Source organism: Filicampus tigris, chromosome 16 (genome assembly GCF_054856515.1).
Source record: "Filicampus tigris isolate MCC_2025a chromosome 16, RoL_Ftig_1.0, whole genome shotgun sequence".
Lineage (NCBI taxonomy): Eukaryota > Metazoa > Chordata > Actinopteri > Syngnathiformes > Syngnathidae > Filicampus > Filicampus tigris.
Window position 1 is genome coordinate 14,575,011 of NC_141232.1, and position 19,687 is coordinate 14,594,697.

At 39.9% G+C, this 19,687-nt stretch overlaps 1 protein-coding gene and 1 long non-coding RNA gene across 2 annotated transcripts in view; one reads left to right on the forward strand and one right to left on the reverse strand.

The window, feature by feature from the left end:
- Positions 1-5,608: 5,608 nt before the first annotated feature.
- Positions 5,609-19,687, forward strand: part of usp43b (ubiquitin specific peptidase 43b) — a 72,730-nt gene continuing 58,651 nt past the window's right edge. Inside the window, exons 1-2 of the mRNA XM_086056017.1 lie at positions 5,609-6,550; positions 16,607-16,753. Of these exons, the coding sequence (XP_085912143.1) occupies positions 5,918-6,550; positions 16,607-16,753 (780 nt within the window). The 5' untranslated portion in view covers positions 5,609-5,917. The remainder of the gene's footprint in view (positions 6,551-16,606; positions 16,754-19,687) is intronic.
- Positions 10,107-18,782, reverse strand: LOC147134907 (uncharacterized). Its single transcript, XR_015090148.1, has 3 exons — positions 16,100-18,782; positions 13,438-13,528; positions 10,107-11,416 (listed from the first exon to the last, which is right to left on the reverse strand). It is a non-coding gene; the product is annotated as an uncharacterized LOC147134907 (long non-coding RNA).

Genomic DNA, 19,687 nt, shown 5'->3' on the forward strand with positions numbered 1-19,687 from the left:
CCAACATGCAAACACGAACAAAGTGGTAAAAAATAATTTTTATTATTCCTTTGTTTAACCTGGTTTAAAAAATATCATAATCTCTTTTGCGAGAGTGACCTAAAAAAATCAAATAAATGAAGTGTTAAAATGACATTTTACCAGAAGAGGGAGCCATAATGTCATTTAGGATACGTCACCGATTTTGTTACGTATGTAAAAAGATGTTTTTACATTTGGAAGTCACCATGAAGAGAGCTTGGTCTGAGGTTATGTTAGAGAGAGGAATACATAATGTAATTTCAGTATTTAGCATGATTTGGACTTTAAAAGGACAGCATTAGTTTTATGTTAGACTCTCAGTTGTTGAATTTGCATGTTCTCGCCATGCTTTCGTTGATTTTCTTGTCCAGCGATTGGCTGGTGACCAGTCCAGGGTGTACCCCGTCTGTCGCCCACGGTCATCTGGGCTAGGCTCCAGCTCACCTGCAATCCTAATGAGGCCAATCGCTATATAAAATGGTTGGATGGAAGGACTTGAAAAAACAAACACATTCTCATGCATGTCAGGGGCAGAATTCTGGCAATGAGTGGTCCTGACTGTGCTGTTCTTTGTACTTTCTGCATCACCGAAAGGAAATTTGCACTTCAATAGGGACTAAATGTGACATTCCTCACCTGTTTATTTTTAGACCAGATAAACAACTGCAGTCATCATCAGTCATTTAAAAAGTACATGTTCCTATGTATTTAAATGTTGTTCACAATTCAGCTGTATATTTTTATGGTTGACAGCAATTGTCATCAACTAACATGGTGAAGAATCTTTATGGCGCAGGTGTGTGTGTGTGTGGGGGGGGTGGATTCACGTGACAAGAATATAAAACGCATTTCTGCTTCTGCACCAATTGGGTGCTTTGCTACATGCGAGTCTAATTTCCTGCTGTAACTGATAACAGTTGACATCCAGTGGCTCTCGATCTGGCTGGGGATGAAAGAGGGCAAGAATAGAAATCGCACAGTCTGGTCTCCACAGTCTAGTAGAGGTAACCGCTGTATTAGTCTGATGTGTGGTATTAGGACAGCGGTTGTCTGTTGTCTGTTGTCTGTGCAGGTGTTTTTCATGGGGGCAAAGCGATCTTGCCCAGTGCTCACTTGCTTCAGGAATCCATGAGAAAGCATAAGGCCTGTGCCAACGGCATTAAGATGAAAGACACTGACAAGATGTGAGTTATTGCCAGCTCAGATGGGGCCTACATAATCTGGGACCTGGTGGAAGCCAGATTTCGCCCACTCAGCTCCTTCTGTTTCGTTTCTCCAAAGAGATTCCAGCAAAGGTTAAAGTGTTGGTCATAAAACTTAGAAAAGGTTGCATGAAATATTAGAATTCAATAAAAAAAAATGTGCTGTAAAAGATGCAGACATACTTACATGGATTCCTTCTTCTGACTGTCTCTAGGACAGTGGAGCTTTAGTAGACATGGGCATCACTTATCCAAACATTATGAGATGCTCTGAACAAAATAACATGCATTGTTTGTTCAGCTGAAAGACTGTCTGTTCTTAGGGTTATGACTCAGTCCAGCAGATGTTCTCTGTTGTCATCATAGTCTCAGAAGATGACATATTTCTCTCTGCAAAGACCTCGGTCTTTGTCATCGGAGAAAGATTATGTCACCAATTGTGAGCATGTCATTACTCAACTTTTCGGCCACAGTGGGGGAACAATGATCTAATTCCATGACACTACAGCCTTTGTATAAGAAGCTCCTCACGTCAAATTCAGTAAAATCCACATATACATAGGAATACTATGCCATATATATATATATATATATATATATATATATATATATATATATATATATATATACGCTAAAATACAAGCACAGTATATGTGATCAGAATCTATTTTATTGCGAAAAGGTTCATTTACAACTAAGATTTTTTTTTCCAATGGTGCAACATAGTTGTAATCATGAGATTGTCGACTACAATTATTTATGAGAGATGTAAGAATTGCATTTGAGACCAACCTTGACCTGCTTGCTCGTTTTAGCCGCCAGGTGTTACGTGGCAAAGACTTGAAATTGAACGTTTACAACAACAGTTGCCATCACCAAGGTTGCTCTGAAAGGAAATAACATCTTGACATGACGTATTCCTCACACAAATAGCATTTGCTGTGGGGAGGAGAACTTTTGCTCACTGCTGCAAGAAAATCTAGTAGGAGTGTTAGTAGGACAGCCCTGAGTGCTTAAATGTGGCTCTTTTACTTCATGCCAAAGGAATGATGGTAATAATCCAGGACACTGTAACCTGTGATAAATACATTCCAAAGGATCTCCTACACACACCCACACATTCACACTGAAATACAAAATGCATCATTCATTGGAGTAGAAAAATGCACATGAAGTGAAATATATGAAATGAGTGTGTCATTAAAATTATCTGGCTAATATAATCAGAGGAACCTTCAGGGATTTGGGGCTTCATGAAAAAAATCTCACTTTGGGACCCCTGCAAAACAATGCCATAAATTCAAACGACTGGCACTTTTCATGACAGGTTTCAGAACTGCCCGGTCTCGTTTGGCCTCGCCTCCGTTACTTCTGCATTATCACATGCACCAAATCAATTGGAAACGCCTACGTCTGTCGGCTAAGCAGGTGACAGTGACGCCGTCCTCGGCCTGCGTTCTAGAACCAGGTTTGAAGAGGTTCTGAGGAACAGTTCAATTGTAACCACACGGCCATGAAAAAGTGTAAAGGAAAGGTGACCATACGTTGCGAAATCAAGCTGTTTCGGGGTAGGGCCGGTACAATGGAAAAGGGTCTTGTGCCAGTTAGTGTCAAAGAGCGAGCCTGCAGATGCTCTACAAACAATTGACATCGGTCACACCTTCTGTCTGTGTTGGGTTTGGGTCTGGCTGTCTAGCGGTATAGCTGGCTAGTGGACCCAAAAAATCTGGACAACTGAAATGATGAAAAATAGTTTAGTTTAACACTATATCTCAACAATTCAGTGCTACATTTATCTTTCATTTTCACATTCTTTCCGCACTTCAAACATGTTGAATATATTGTAATATCTCTGGCTCTCAGTGTGGATTGTTAAGGGGCGCTAGCAATTGGTGGTTGTGATGTCATCAAAGCATAAAGGACTAAAGCAACATATCAGAAGAAAGATCAAAAGGACATTTATGTTTAAGCTTGAACATTGACTCAAGAATCTCTGTGGGGAGGGAGTGTTATAGCCATTAGTAGCTGTGGTATGAATGTGCATTCTCTTAGAAGTAAGGGTTCCAAAAGGGTTCTTCATGAAGGGAACAAGTTTTACAGAAGTTTTTTTTTTTTTTTTTGCTTTTGAAAAACGCTTTTTTTGAAAGAAGGATTTTTCAAGGGTTCTTTGTAAGACTAAGGGTTCCTGTAAGAACAATGTCAATACAGAGAACCGTTTTTGGAAGAAGGAGGTTCTTTGCTGTTGAAAACATGACTATTAGAAGATCCTCACCCCCAAATATTCAAATATTTAGCCATGTTTCAGTGTTTTGAATGCAGAGGTATTTGGAATCCTCTTATCAATTCATTGCACTTGGTCTGCTCCAGTCTTATTCAGTCCGTTTCACTGTCACCATTACACTGTGCCTATATTCTGAGTGCTCTCATCGGACCATGAATTACTTTACTGTTTGTAGATGGCTTAGTGCTTCACCTGGTTTGTATGTATGCCTCGTATTGATGCTGCTAACGGGTCTTTTTTTGACCTCCCTTTCTATGTCACCATTGCTGGAGATGATCTGATTCCACCTGCTGAGTCTGACAGCCCTGGTGTGCTTGGCTTGCGTCCATCTGTCATGTTTCTGATTCCACTTGTCCTATGCTCAATTCTGTCCTGTTCCCCCGGGACCTACAGTACATAACCTCCTCTTCTGTTGGCTTATCCTCGGAGTCTGCCCTTCTTTTCTATGATTGTTCGAAGATTTTTAAATAAATAAATAAAAAATACTCATTCAAAAATATTTGAATGTTTTATCAACACGATATACATTGTGTGGTAATCAATATTTTTGCCTGATCTGTAGAATACAATGTGGTTGGTTCTTAATATAACCATAAGAAGACAAGGGGGGGCAGCACCTTTACTTCTAAGGGTGTAACTAAGCGCATACGAGGGCATTACGGTATTTAGAAAGACGGAACTTTACAGTTTCTTTAAATATATATACATATATTTTTAGTAATAAAATCTCTGTTGTGGCGACCCACAAGGAAGAGACAACCAGAGAGACCTGTGCCTTTAAAGAAGGGGTGGGAGTATAACGTGTTACTGGGTTCAAAGAGATGATAGACATGAAAGGAAGTAGATTGTTAGAACTGACTTCGTCTACATCTAGTCAATAACCCTTTCAAAACCCTAATATTAGCAAGTCCATGTAAACACCCACCAAAACACGAATAAGACCCCTGCGTTACTCCTTTTCTAACCCGGTAAAAAAAACGGCAGGTAAACGAGCTCAGTTGATTAGAAGCACCTGTGGCTCAAGCCAAACTGTGGCAGGGTTTTTACTTTCTGGACCTGAATTTCCGATCTCTGGAATCTTGATCTTTTGAGTACAGGAGATACTTGTATTTGCAGAGTCTGGTGAACAACTCACTGGAAGTACACAAGCAGAAGTAAACAAACACGGCGAAACTCAGATGCAGCACAGAACCACACTTTTGGAGCCAGGAGGGAACCGACTACTTTAATAATGTGGTAAAAGACATGAATATAGTGCTTTCTATTGACGGAATAAAGTAAGAAGTGGAATTTGACTTACCGTGTATATTTGTGTCATGACGTTGTCCGTATATTGCAGTTTAGATGGGGATATTCCAATAAATTACCATGTATATGGGAGTAACTGTGTTTGCTCATCCATGTAAACGAGTTATCCTAAATATTAACCTTAAAGTGAATATTGACGGCATGTTAACAAACAAAGTCAGTCAGTTTTGTAGTGGAGAGTAAAGTGACATGACTCTCCTTTGTCTCTTTGTCTTTTTGACGATGCAATGTTTCTAATTAAACAAACATGCTGTTTTTGGGGCCACCTGTAAAGTGATCATTTTTATATACACAACAAATGGATGAATAACTACTTTTGAAATCAGAGGCCATAGTAAAAACTTGGTTGTTCTTATATTATATTTATTTTAAAAGGGGGCTTGGAAACCAAAATCTTTGGAATATCTCAACATTTTTGAAAGTGAAGACAATTTTTAATTTTGGTATTCTAGCAAGAAACATGAAATCGATGCACATAATTTGCTGTCACGGGCCACATAAAACGATCTGGCCCTGGGCCTTGAGTTTGACATCTGTGCCTACCGCAACTCCACACTGGCCTATTTTTATGAAGACTTGAGCCTACTACCTTTCTGTATTTTAATGTTGGTGGCACTTGGTGTAAAGTATTTTTAAGTGGTAATTGGTGTAAAATGTTTGAGAACCACCAAGTTACCAACACGTGATAGAAAGCTATATTGAGTACATTTTCTAGCTGGACAGTACAATGTACTGAACCTAATTAATTGCCAAGTGGGTGTATGTGCTGCGTGTGCCTGGAGTGGGAGGAGGCACACAGTCCCACAATCTCAAGCCTTTCCCAGGCGAAGTGCAACTAGACTGGGAAAGGGGAGAGCAGAGCTGTTGAGAGGGCTCCTGTCGCGCTCCCGTGCCGACGGGGACGTGACGCCACGCGTGATAAAGAACGCCTTCAGTTAAGTGCTGGGATGGACGTGGAAGGCGGCGTGCTGAGTGGGCGGACGAGGAGAACAGGGTGCTGCTGTGATGGCGATGGTGTCACCTCTGGGCGCGCTTCCATGTGCTTCGTGGGAAGGGGATACTGGCGGAGAAGAAGTGGCACGCGGGCGACGGAATTGACAAGACAATGATGAGGAGTGGGAGACCGGACGCACGAGGGAGTAGTGTAGGTGTCGCGATGGACAAGAAGCAGGAAATGCCCACGTCGAAGGAGGACAAGCGTAAAGAGAAGAAGCCGAAATCCGTCAAGCTTTTCAGGAAGAAATCATTCAAGTCCGTGGGGAGTTTTATGAACAGAATCATCAAAACTCTTGGTACTTTCACCCACTTTGCAGACACGCAGGACGTGGAGGACGACGATGGAGGCTTTGGGAATGGCACACCTTGCACCCTCAGTGCCAGCTCAGGGATTGTCAAAGAGGATGTGCAGGTGCCTCGGCTGGCCAAGAACCCTCCTCTTGGCAGGGACAAACTACTTTACCAATACGGGGACAAAATGCCCGGCGTTCTGGGCTTGAAGAACCACGGGAACACATGTTTCATGAACGCCGTGGTCCAGTGTCTGAGCAATACCGACCTGCTGGCCGAGTACTTGGGACTGGAGAGGTACAAGTTGGACCTGAGTGACACCGCAGTCAACGGGACCGTGAGGAGCGGGGAAACAAGCTTTGCTAACGGAGAGGTCACGGAGCACTTGGCCTCACTTGTTCGGGCTCTGTGGACTTTGGAATACACCCCACAACTGTCTGTGGAATTCAAGGTACAGTGTTCTGCATCTTTATATTACAGAGCAGGGTTGTGTGACACTTTCATTGAAGATTATCACGTGTGCCATTGAAAATTATTCAATTTCACTTAAGTGGTCCAAAAATACTTTCAAACTTGAAACCTTTCCTCTTTTACCTATAACTGCTTCAAACAACATGGTGGCACGGTGGTCGACTGGTTAGCACGTCCGCCTCACAGTTCAGAGGACGTTGGTTCGATCGCGGCCCCGGCCTTCCTGAGTGGAGTTTGCATGTTATCCCCGTGCATGCGTGGGTTTTCTCCGGGTACTCCGGTTTCCTCCCACATTCCAAAAACATGCATGCTCAGTTGATTGGACTCTCTAAATTGCCCCTAGGTGTGATTGTGAGTGCGGTTGTTTGTTTGTTTGTTTGTCTCTGTGTGCCCTGCAATTGGCTGGCAACCAATTCAGGGTGTCCCCTGCCCACTGCCCGAAGACAGCTGGGATAGGCTCCAGCACGCCTCGCGACTCTTGAGAGGATAAGCGGTATCGATAATGGATGGATGCTTCAAACAACACATTTGTTAAAATTGAGAAGAATATATTGATGGTAAATTTTGATTGTAGTATTGTTACTGTGTTGTGTAAAGCGTTTTGGCACATCTGCGGGTATTGTGATAGCGCTGTATAAATAAAGTTGAGTTAACCTGTGTATCCACTTTTTGTGACCTTTATGTTTGGCAGTGTGCTGTTTGGAGTTTTTTCCCCCTAATGTAAATTATGCGCCTTGGCTCAATAAAGTTGGGAAACACTACTGAAGTGATTTTCAACCTGTGTCGTCAACACATTTAACATTTGGGAAAAAATAAATCTCACAGCATAGCACCAAACAATGTCACATAAAATGGATACACTAATTCATTGCCATACAGTGGAAGACTCAATGCCAGCCCTCCCAGTCAACATGCATCTTTGACATATTTAACTGTTCTGTCCGTCATATGTCACTGGTGTAGCTAGATGAACAAATATTCATTATTTGTTGTAGCCTACTAAATTTTCAGACCAATTACGCAAAACTACAGAGTCCTGTGTTATAGCACAGTAGTTGGTAATCGCTGATAAAGAGAACTATTCAGTGGTTAATAACGAGAGACAAAAGTACTCACTTCCGACACGTAAGTACATGTACAGATATCTGGACAAAATATTCTTTGGTATAAGTACTAACTCACCTTAACATAAAAGTAAAGCTAAAGCTAAAAAGCACAAACTCTCAAATGTACTAAGGTACAAAACTAAAAATGAGGTATTACTGCCATTTATATAAAATAGGCATTGTCATAACTTGATACAATAGGGAGAAAAAGTTTTTTGTACACAAAAGAGTGTTCTCCTTTTATTAACGTTCATACTGCACATCCTAAGGAAAAGAAGAAAAATCACTAGACATAAATTTGCTGCAGGCTAAATTCTGACAGGATAATCAGGAGTGAAGAGACAACAGGTCCCGCATGAGCAGAACAAAACAACATAACAAAAAGTGCTAACTTAGCTAATGATAATAAGTGAATAAAAGCACCTTACCTGGATGTTGTTTTTTTTTCAAAATACCTTGCAGGGAATTTTTGAGCGCCCAAAGCTGGTGTTTATTTAGGCTGGCACAAGACAACTCATTTGCCATGAATCATTCTTGGCATTAATGACAAAAAAATTCTGTAAAAAAAAAGGCGATGGATGAGTAACATCTTGCTTCTCCGAATCTGTTGCATCATCATCGCTCGTGCTCCCTTGGTAACATCCTCCATGTCGCTGATGACCCTGTTTTTCTTTTTTTTCTGCCTTTTAAGACTCCAAGATCTCGATCAATCAAGATCGTATCCACGGTTGACAAGCCTATTTTGATAATTAAAGGTTTAAAAAGTACAGATGTCTGGGGTAAAAGTTACAATTTATCAAAAAAATAAATACTCAAAAAATATATAGATAGTTTGAACTGAATGTATTTGGCAGAGGTGGGAGTAAGTCACATAAGTGCAAGTCACAAGTATGTCTCGAGTTCAAGTCTCAAGCAAGTCCTAAGTCACTGTGGAAAAAAACTAAGCAGGTCAATTCGAGTCCATCCATCCATCCATCCATTATCGATACCGCTTATCCTCACAAGGGTGGTGGGGCGTGCTGGAGCCTATCCCAGCTGTCTTCGGGCAGTAAGCGGGGGACACCCTGAATTGTTTTGCCAGCCAATCTCCACACAGGCAGGCCGGAGCAAACTCCACACAGGCAGGCCGGAGCCGGAATCGAACCCACGACCTCTGAACTGTGAGGCGGACGTGCTAACCAGTCGAGTCCACTTTTCACAAAAGTATTTCTGGAACTGCGTTAAATTTTGTGTAGCAGCACTGCTACATGGATGCATTTCTCATTTTGTACAGGGCTGTTTAATGTCACTTCAAATAAATTGAAAAAAAAAAAGAGTATTGTAAGCAGTCACAGTGAGCTGTATTTTTTTTTATAGAATAACAATAAATATATACAGTATATCATTATTGTGATATAAAATATTTTCCATATCATCCAGCTCTACACTCTGTACAAATATGAATCTCATTTCAAGATGAAATGTTTGGGAAATGCAGTTGTTTTGATAAGGAGAATATTTAAAATTGTTCATGTTTTAACACTGCTTCAAATTTTATTTTTTAACCTTTATGTACATCAGTGTTCCGCATATGGTTAATTATTGGACTTTAATGTGACGTTTGCACCATTGTTACCCGCAGGGCTGAAAAGGTATTACAATAAGGCCTGAAGGGCAAATTGTTACAAAAGCAGTAGCCCTACAAATTCTACCTTGATGTCGTTTTTCCCTCATTATTTGGTCAGACAAATACAGTATATAAGAATCTTCCTTTAGTCATCCCCTTGTGGAAAATGTAATTTGAAAGGTTTTGGCAGGCAAAACAGATTGTTTTGACAATTTTCCCTTCTGCTAAACAACGCCAAAGAACTTGTTTAATTTGGTCGTTGTTGTGTACACCCTTAAGACATACCTTGAGGCGCAGAAATAGACTGTTATTGGCCCTCTATTCCTGACAGCGTGCTTCATTTTTGTCATAAATTCCAACTTGCTCATAGCACACAAAAGCACAAACTGCACGACCCCGGTGTTATCCTGTGAGCTGATAAGAAGGCTTCTGTTTAGTGTCACTGGAGCCCACGGGGGTCATCAGCTGCTCCATTCAAGTGTTTTTCCCCACCATAGTATCTCGGTATTGTACTAACAATAGTCTGGTCTGCAAATAAATATATAAAATGCAGGTAAGCTTAGGAAAGAGTTGACTCCTGATGATCAGGTGCTGTGACAGAGTCCTTTGAGAAGATCCTCAGGCTCTCCTATACACTGCCCGTGCTTAACATAGCGGGGGGTTGGGAGGTGTACTTTATCTGCCTGCAGCTCTTTGTGCTGGATTTCTGTGAGCCCAGGCAAGAAGTAGATAATATGGACGAATGAACAAAGAAACTCCACAATGGATCTATTCTTGGAAATGCTAATTACTCTGTTGGAAATGATACATATACGCATGTATGCTTACTGGAACATGTTAGCCTTTATTGATTCCAATGACTTTCCCCACTCTTGAATATATTGGAGTGAGGAGGGTAAGGCTATAAAGCATGTCTGAGAGGCACAGACAGTAAGTGTTGTCGTTTTTGCAGCATGTTACAGAGACAGACAGTTGACAGTCATTGATTGATGGACTCCCACATAATGCTGTCGGTTGGTCTATTTTAGAAAAAAAAAAGATTGCCTCTCCATTGTCAGACGAAATTATCCCTGCTTATATAAGTCCACACTGGTGCATTTTTCACAACAAAATTTAAAACATTCTAAGACAAATTTTCAAATTCATACATGATTAGTTCTTTCCCGCATAATCAAACATGCATATACACAGGAGGAAGTCTTGAGTTTATGCAACCAAGCCCTTCTGAAATTGCCTGTTGAGTAATAGCAAAGCAGCTTGCCAGGAGGCATTATAAAATAACCAGAGAGCTTTACTATTGGTTTGAGGTAAACATAGCCCATGGCTTCAGGAACACCTGAAAGAACATTAGGAGTCAGTGCTATTTCTTAAGGCGGATATTTTCAAAGGCCATTGGAAAAGAGTTATACACAAGAAATAATTCTCAGCGGTATTTATACCTTAATAATCTTAACATCATAGTTGTTTTGATTTGTAAAACACAACAAAAGTTATTTTTGGTGCCCTTGAACCCTGTTTTGTGTCCCTCTGCTCATGCTGTTCATGAATGCTACAATACAAATGTAAATGTGTCCCCGTTTGTTGAAAAGAAAAAGTTCTTCAAAGAAAGTTGAATGAATGAAATAGGTCATTTGGCTGCGCGTCTCGGTCCGGAGAAAAAAAAAAAAAACAACAGAAAAGTCCTGCTGAATGCTTGGAGCTCTGCCACATTCCGCTACCACCTGGTTTGTGGGCTAATGCAACTGGGAAGAGGTATTAATTTGTTTTATAATGTTATAGTCATCTAGTTTCTTGCGATTTAATTGTCAAGGCTTGTAGAACTTCAGTGGTTGAGTGTCTTCTGCCTGCTGTGGTAGCAGAAGTGGGCTTTTGATGTGTACAATTCTTGTGTATTTTTTGAATCCCCCCTGCCAAGATGTGTGTTTGCGCAGAGGGGCCTGGACAGGGACGAAGCCTGAAAGTCAAACAGATACTCCAAAGACAATTTATCAGTTTCCATAACATGAGATGCCTGAGAAACAATTGAGTGCAGGTAAACATGCAAGGTGGATGAACATGAACATTGTTTCGCCAACCAAAGGTTGAACGGTTGATGCTTACAGTGAAACTTGCAAAGTACAATTTGGAGTTCAACCTAAATCAGAAAAAAATATGTCACAAAAGTCAAACAAAAAATTATGTTAAATCAGTTATACAATACAATTCAGGTGTACAATTAAATTACGTAAATTAAATATCAGTCACATTTATTTTATCAAGCATGTCTCTGTTCTGTGAAAAACACGTATGTCCAATTTTGTCTTTTTTTTTTTTTTTTAAATGTTCACTTTACATTAAAGTGGAAGTCAACCCAAACATATTTTTTTCAAGAATATGTTCTATGTAAAACCACAAGTTGAAACAAGGCATTCTGATAAATACTGTGTTTGTGGAATAAGTGTTAATCCACCCGTTTTTAGCCATCTCTGGGGGCGGCCATTTCGTCACTTCCCACCCAACGCCAGACGTCTTCTGGACGTTGGATTTTGGGCTAAATCTGGTCGGTCCGTCTTAGACTTGATTTAGCCCAGAAATAGTCGTTGAAAATTGGGCTGTGTTTGGGTCATCCAGATGTGTCCAAATTTAGTCCAAAAATAGTAGTTGAAAACTGGGTTGTGTTATAGCCCCTGCAACATAGTCCAAATTTAGCCCAAAAATAGCCGTTTAAATTTGGGTTGTGTTTAGCCCCTGCAACATAGTCCAAATTTAGCCCAAAAATAGGCTTTTAAATTTGCGTTTTGTTTATCCGTCTTTGTTGTTGTTGATGTAAAGTTCGTTACAATTGCAGCTATTGTGAAATGTTGTGCTATTGTGAACTATATAAATAAAGTTGTATTGCTTTTAATGCTGCATGATGTTAACAAACTATCGTCTCGAAAATGTAATTTTTCTTTGCTATCGTAATTGGCATTTATTTAAAGATATTTAAAATATATGTCACTCCCTCGCACCATTTTGAATGGGGATGGACTTCCTGGCTGGCAGCCAATCAGAGTGATTGTCAATGACACACTTTGCAGACTGACGTTGGTGTTTTATACATTCGATTCATATCTAAAAAGTACCATGACATAAAATATATGAATTTGCCACAATTCTAAACACAATGCATTCTACTTTATGAATCCATGACTGAGCACCGCACAACAAACAATGACCTCCCTGCCATCTTAACATAAGCATAACACAGAGTAGGTTGAGATTGGCTGCCTCGTGACCATGTCACACGCATGCGGACCGATTAGTGGGGCGGACTAAAATCCACTTCCGCCCTTACTTAATCGAGCACTTCTTCCCCCAAATGTGTCACTCGCCCGCCCTTGCCCCCAAAAATGGGTCCGGTCTGGCCCTGGGGCGGACTGCCCAGCTCTGTTTTTCACTTTTCAACCAAATTTAGACTGTAAAAGGATGTCTTTTTAAAGACGTCTTTTCAAGGACATGAAAATGACATCTTTTCACCTTTCACTTTTCAACCAAATTTAGACTGTAAAAAGATGTCTTTTTAGCGACATGAAAATTATGTCTTTTCACCTTTCACTTTTCAACCAAATTTGGATGTTTTTTGAACGGACACAAGTGATGTCTTTTCTACGTCTTTTCAACCAATTTTTGCTGGGTGGGTTCTGTCGACTGAAAATGACATCAAAACTGCTCGGGGCTCAGGTAACAACCAATCACAGCTGACCTGGTTTCTGAAGCTGAGCCGTGATTGGTCGTTACCTGAGCCCTGAGCAGTTGTGATGTCATTTTCAGTCGACAGAAGTGACAAAATGTCCACCCCCTGAGATGGCTAAAAACGTTGGGATTTTGCTGCTTAACTCATATTGCACAAACGCAATATTAACCAGAATGCCGTGTTTCAACTAGTGGGCCTGCATAGAACATATTCTTGAAAAAAATATGTTTGGGTTGACTTCCACCATAATTAATGGGATGTCTGTAACGTGGAAACTCCATTAACGTTAAAAAAAAAACAAATTAAATGAAAAAAATTGATTTACCGGTAAGTGTTTTTCACAGAACAGCGACGATATGCTTACATGAGTACATGTATTCATTACTCAACACTTAATTGCAGGGAATACCTATAAAACACCACTAGTTGACTCAAAATACCTTCACATGACCTCTTTCTTATGTGCCTTTATCCTCAAAGGGTGAGTCGTTTGGTTTTATTTGAGTTGAATCCAGCCGCCGTGTGCCGTCTCTGAGGCAAAATAACAAAAAGTGAAAAAAACAGTGGACATTTCCAAAGAGGTACTGGTAGTATATGGTAACTGTTATGACTTAATTTATTTATTTTACCAATTGTATCAGAGAATTCTATGCTTGGCTAAAACCACAGATGTTACGAACCAAATATTAGAGAAGTAGGGTCTTCCATTCACATTTTGACACTTTATTGTATTGACTAATATAGAATAGAATAGAATTTACAGTGGCATGCCCATGGTTACAAGGTTAACAGAAAATCCAGCACTAATTCTTTTAATTTCTTCTATGATAGCTTTATGTGTGCAGATATTGATAGTACTGACCTCTTGGGAGCTGCACACACCTCTCACCGCACTGTTTCAATTCTGACTGCACAAACAAGTTGCCACGTAGCTGTAAATGTGTCCAATTGTAATGAGTTAGCAAGGCTTACTACAGCTAATCAGTGGAATTTTGCTTATCTAGTAAGATGTGGAGAAAAAACTTGACATGCTAGAAAATAAGTGACTGCAATTTTGGATGAAATTAGCATGTAGTTTGAATTATCATAAAAATCTAATTAATCTGATTTTTTTCCTATTTTTCCCCAGCATAATTAAATAATGAAACTTGTTCGGGTAACCAGAAAAGCAATGTGCAGTATTTTGTTTGTGATCTATTTTTCTTTTATTAGAACAGTCTTCAGTTGGCCAAATACTGTATATATTACTGGTAAGTTTCTGTCTGAGGGAATAAACCACATTTCTTATTTAAATCTTTTGATTAGGTTTGTGAAATAATTTCTGTGATAAAGTTAGCAGCTATACGAATGCAACTTTGCCAAACTAATACTGTTATACTCCTATTGCAGTATATAAACCTAAAACAGAAGTGCAGCTCTTTTATTTTTCCCGGAATTACTATGCACTTGCTGACGTTATGATTTTCCACTTCTCATCTTGATGATATTTTCCTGGGTCTCTTTAATTTAATTGAGTACCCCTGCATTAATACAATACGGATTCACCTTAACCACTAGTCTGTTCACCAACCAAAATTACATTACTGAGACAATTGGCACCTTTTGAAAGGCGGATGATAATTACGGTTATTTCTTTGCTGTAATGACAAACTGCGTAGCAGCCCTATTTAGGCCTGCCCATAGTTCTCACGGTTAATGTTTCATCATCTCTGAATTAGCCCTGTTTGAAGTCGATCTACAGCAAAAATGGAAAAAAAAATGGGATTAAAAAATATGTAAGCAAAAGGATTTCAAAATGATGATGTGACGTCTCTGTCTGTCTGTCTGTACTGGATGCCATACGGTATCAGTCTCATATACAGATATCCTGTAAACCTTCTGTGAATAATAGTAATGATTTTCAAGTTTGGAGCTCTTCGAGCCAAATGACACTTCACTTTCACTTCCTGTACAGGACCAGAGTTGAACATTTTATCACCTTGCCGAGACACCGCCCGCCATTTCAGGGTATTTTATTGTGCTCATTTCGAGATGGACGTTTTTTCCGTAATGTGGCCAGGCCTTCGACTGTATTTAGTATATGATGCAATGGTGTAACTTGAGCTGTATGAGGCACATGGCATGCAATATATGATGGGATTTCGGAAGCAAAGATTACAGTCTGTTGCCCCCTCTTCTGTAATCTCTCATCTGTGTTTGTCTTTCTCTAGGCTGCCCACAACAATTCAAACTTTTAATTCCTGCCTAATTGACTTTGGAACTATACAACAGTCAGTCACTCACAGTATAACAAAATAGTTTAACAGCTGTAATAACACTTACAAATAAAAATCAGTGATGTAGTGCGACAGTGAAAAATTTATTCTGGTATAGTAGGTGTTTTAATGTATGTTAAAGGTATACTAGTACCTAAAATGACAATTTCAATTGGAGCAATTCTTTTAATCTCTCGGTAACTCAATAGTGTACTACAATTTAAGGTGAACCTGGCTAAAAAGGGACTAAGCCAAAAGTCAAACAACAGCAATGCAGTCACTTCATTTTAAAAATTTCACATTGGAAATAGGTGATTGTTTGGAACTGAATGTTAATCATATCTTAAAGCAGTTGTGGCCCAAAGGCAAACACTACTGTTGAGTCTCATTTGGTTTAAGGTCTAAATTAGCAATGATTCTCAAACAGTGGGGCGTGGCTCATTTCATTTTAGAGATCATCAGATGTGCCACAGGAAATGATCAAATTTCATTTCATTGGTCCCAAAATGAGAATTTAGTATTTATTTACTACCACTAAAGTACTTTATCTTTGGTCATTCATCTGTGCTAGAGGCATATGGTAACAGACTAAACAATTAAATGCTTGTTAGGGTAGAACTGCTCCAGGCAGAATTATTCTGCTTTTAACAACACACTGGAATTAAAATGATCAATTCAGAACATTCAGAGGGAGATTGTGCCATCCTGTTCCAATGAACACCCGCTAAGAAAAAGATAGAGCCCTGCAACTGGTAGCTAAAACCTGTCGGTAATTGACACTCCCCCATTAGGCTTTGTCAATGCCAGCAAATGACTACTTTTGTCTAGTTGAAGCTACTCAACTCACTTCAAATTGTTTCATTGGCACCAAGATTCCACCATGTGGCGCCTGGCTTGAGGAAACACAAACAGCCAATGGCTTCCCCTGCAAAAATTGCAAATAGGCGAATTTGTGAATGCTGAACCAAGAATATGCTGGGCTGCCTAACCCATCTGTAAACAAGGAAGCCACTACCACTATGGACACTGACTGGCTAAAACATTATGGGCATTTGCGCAGTGTAATTTTCTAAAATCTAAATCAACAAGTCTGCCTTTGCAAAGGTAATAATGCTCAGTTATGAACTTAAAGAAGCACTCATTTAAGAATAGATTTATTACTGCATTGAAGTGGTGTAGAATTGCACTGTGTCATTAAGAGGTGTGTCTAAAATACAGTATTTGTCATGTTGCAGAATGAGGCAACCATCTGCACTGTTATAGAAAGTACTTTTGCTCACGATCAATTACTCCCCAAAAAACAAAGAAAAGTCAATTGTGCTGAAGAATGTTATTTTGTGATTTTTCTCTGCAGGCTATCGTGTCTAAGTATGGATCACAGTTCCGTGGTAATTCCCAACATGATGCCCTGGAGTTCCTTCTGTGGCTGCTGGATCGCGTCCATGAAGACATCAATCTGGCCTCACACAATAACAATAATACAACCAAAGCGTGTGATAAGGTGAGAATGCTGCATTTTGTGGGACTAGATTTTCATTCACAGCAATCAGGGCACCACTTGCAACTGCGCCCCTTATGGAATAAATTTGTGCATTTTAACTGGTGTGGCCTTAAAACCAACCTCCATAGTATGAATTTTTAAAGGTATTTGCTGCGTGATTACGTCACATTACATTTTAAGAGGCATTAAGCACTGCATGTGGAAATTTTGTTGCAAAAGTTTTTTTCCCCATGAGTGTTTGTTGCCAAAATAGTCAGTGAAACCATTAATATGGAATTATAGAGATGTTTGATCCCTCATGCACATGAGAGGTTACCTTAAGGCAGAAGTGTCCTAACTACGGCCCGGGGGCCATTTGAGCCCTGACGTTCCATTTTCTGGTGGCCCTCGGCATTTATATAAAAATAACTTTTGACACGGCCTGCAACCATATTGGTTGCCGAAATAATTCATTTGACGTATCTATTTTTTCTCTATATATACAAAAAAACTTTTTACAACTAACATTTCTCTTTGTAATGCCTCATGAATTAAGATATTACAGTTTCAGAAGTTGTTTTCCTCCGCTTTCTACTGGTCTGATTTGTGAACATCCTCAAACAAACTCTGCTTTAAGAATTGTCGTCCTGCTACTGATTGTTGTTTGATTCAGCATTTGGAGATTTGCTCAGGGCTGGTGCGAATCTGTTCTAGTTGGATACAGGGCTGTGGACCACCTAAAAATCATGAAAAATCTCTGATTGCCTTATCGCCTTTAACAGGTGTTAAATATAACTCAAAACAGAACCAAAAAACCTTAAAACAACTAAAGGACATAGTGATTGATTACTTTTAGTGTGTTTATTAATGTCGGACAGTGTCAAATTGGCCCTTGCAGCCTTTGATTTCTCTGTATGCGACCCTCGCTGGAACACGTTTGGACACCCCTGCCTTAAGGTTTCGAAATGCGGTCAGCAACCCTGTTCTATGTATTATTTATACAGTATAGCAGGGTCATGTGTTGCAATCAGAAGCATGCAGAATGACTGAATGTCTGATTCCTTGACTGTGGACAAAAGAGAGTACTCGAGTGATGATTTGATGTTTGATTTTCTCTCCAGCATGTGTCCCCCTTGCGCTAAGCCTAAAGGGGAAGGCTAAATGTAACCATGAAATGCTCTGCTTTGAACCATTAAGGCACAACTTTGTATGTATTATAAAAATCCCGTTTTTACTTTTGACATAGACATGCCTCAATGTGTAGTTTTATCAGGGTGATAACCATTGGCGTAATTTATGAGAGGAGCTGCACTTGCTGTTGGAGACTGATTGGAAAACATAGTAGTCATATCTACCAGAACTACATCCAGAGGCGCTCAGCTCACATGATTTATTCTGTTATTTTGTCATTGTGGGATCTGGAGATGTCTACGGTACGTCGGGATGTCTTCTCTCAAGGCTATGCCGTAATTATTCAGATATATGGTATGACCGACGTGCGAACTCTTGCAAGGATAACTCCTAATCTTCTGAAGGGAAACAATACACTTTCCCACTGTGGAAATGACTTGGACATTTAGTTTCATCTTTTAGTTTCAGATTTAGTTTTGGATGAAAGTGTACAGTTAAGGATTATGATCATTTGTTTGAGTAAATATATGGAAATGTCTTCAAGTAACTTCTTCTACCATTGTTGTTCCATCTTGATCAATTAGCCTGACAATATGGCTTGCCTGTCATAGCAAATTACAGTGTGACACATCTTCCTTCTGGTAGCCGTGAAGGCATAAGCATTCCGATTTTTAATTCTAACCACTGACTATTTTACGACTGGAATGCATATTCTTTACTTTTGTTTTGGGGTTTTCATTTGCGTTATTTTTGACCCAACTGTTTTTAGAGTGTGCAGTAAACAATGATTTCTTTTTGACATATGGAAATGTAAGTATACTGTAGAAGCAAAATATTTGACACACCACTCAAGATGCATCGCAGTACACACCAATGCAATAGATGATTATGTGCAAAATATAAAATTTGTTCTAATGAATGCAAAATTGTATGTGTCTGGAGAATGAATATGGCCAGTGGTGAGAAATTTAAACGAAACAACCATTTAGCAGCTTCAGTGACCAAACATTCGTTTTAATTCACTTTTGAGACTGACAGAAAGTGTCCAGCAAGGATTTGAAAATGGATCGATTGATAGACACTTATTCTTCATTAATCCCATGAGGGAAATAAAGGGTTTCATGTCCTCAGTTGTACTTTCCCTCTGCCACGGTGGCTTTCCTTTCTGCATTGACTCAGTCCCACCTTTCAGCAAAGTTTTGAACACATTTCAGTAGTTTCATGACAATAATAGCACAACAAGCCGGAACGATAGGTGGGACACGAAAGCGGGTGAACAAGTGATTGGCACGTCGCACATGGTAGCGACCTAGCGGGCATGAATCACACAACTGGGAAAAACATTCACAACTCAAACAGGAAATAACCACATGAATCCAAAACACTGAACCAAATGCAGACAGAAAGAACCGTCCAGATGGGACTGTGATAGCAAAGCTGCATATGAAATACCCCATGCTTTGCAAACGACGATAGGCTCCACTGTTCAAAGCAGAAAATCTCTTGTGCTAGACGGTAGTTGTCTCTTATATTAGTCTGGGCACTTTGCCATCAGTCAGCGTTGCAGGTTCTCATGGGTTTGATTTTGATCAGAAAGAAAACATGTGGTCAAATATTCCTCTGAGGGAAATCGGAGAGAAAATCACTTTGTGCCATCACGTTAGTCTCCATTCGAATCATAGCCTCCTCCTTAATTTGCGCTTCATCCCCGCAAAGCTCACACACTGTACCTCACTAAGAATGTACAGTGATGCCGTGGTATGCAATGTGCTATCACTCCTGCACAAAGGAGCTTTGTGAGGGCCTCGGTGAGGCCATGATGAG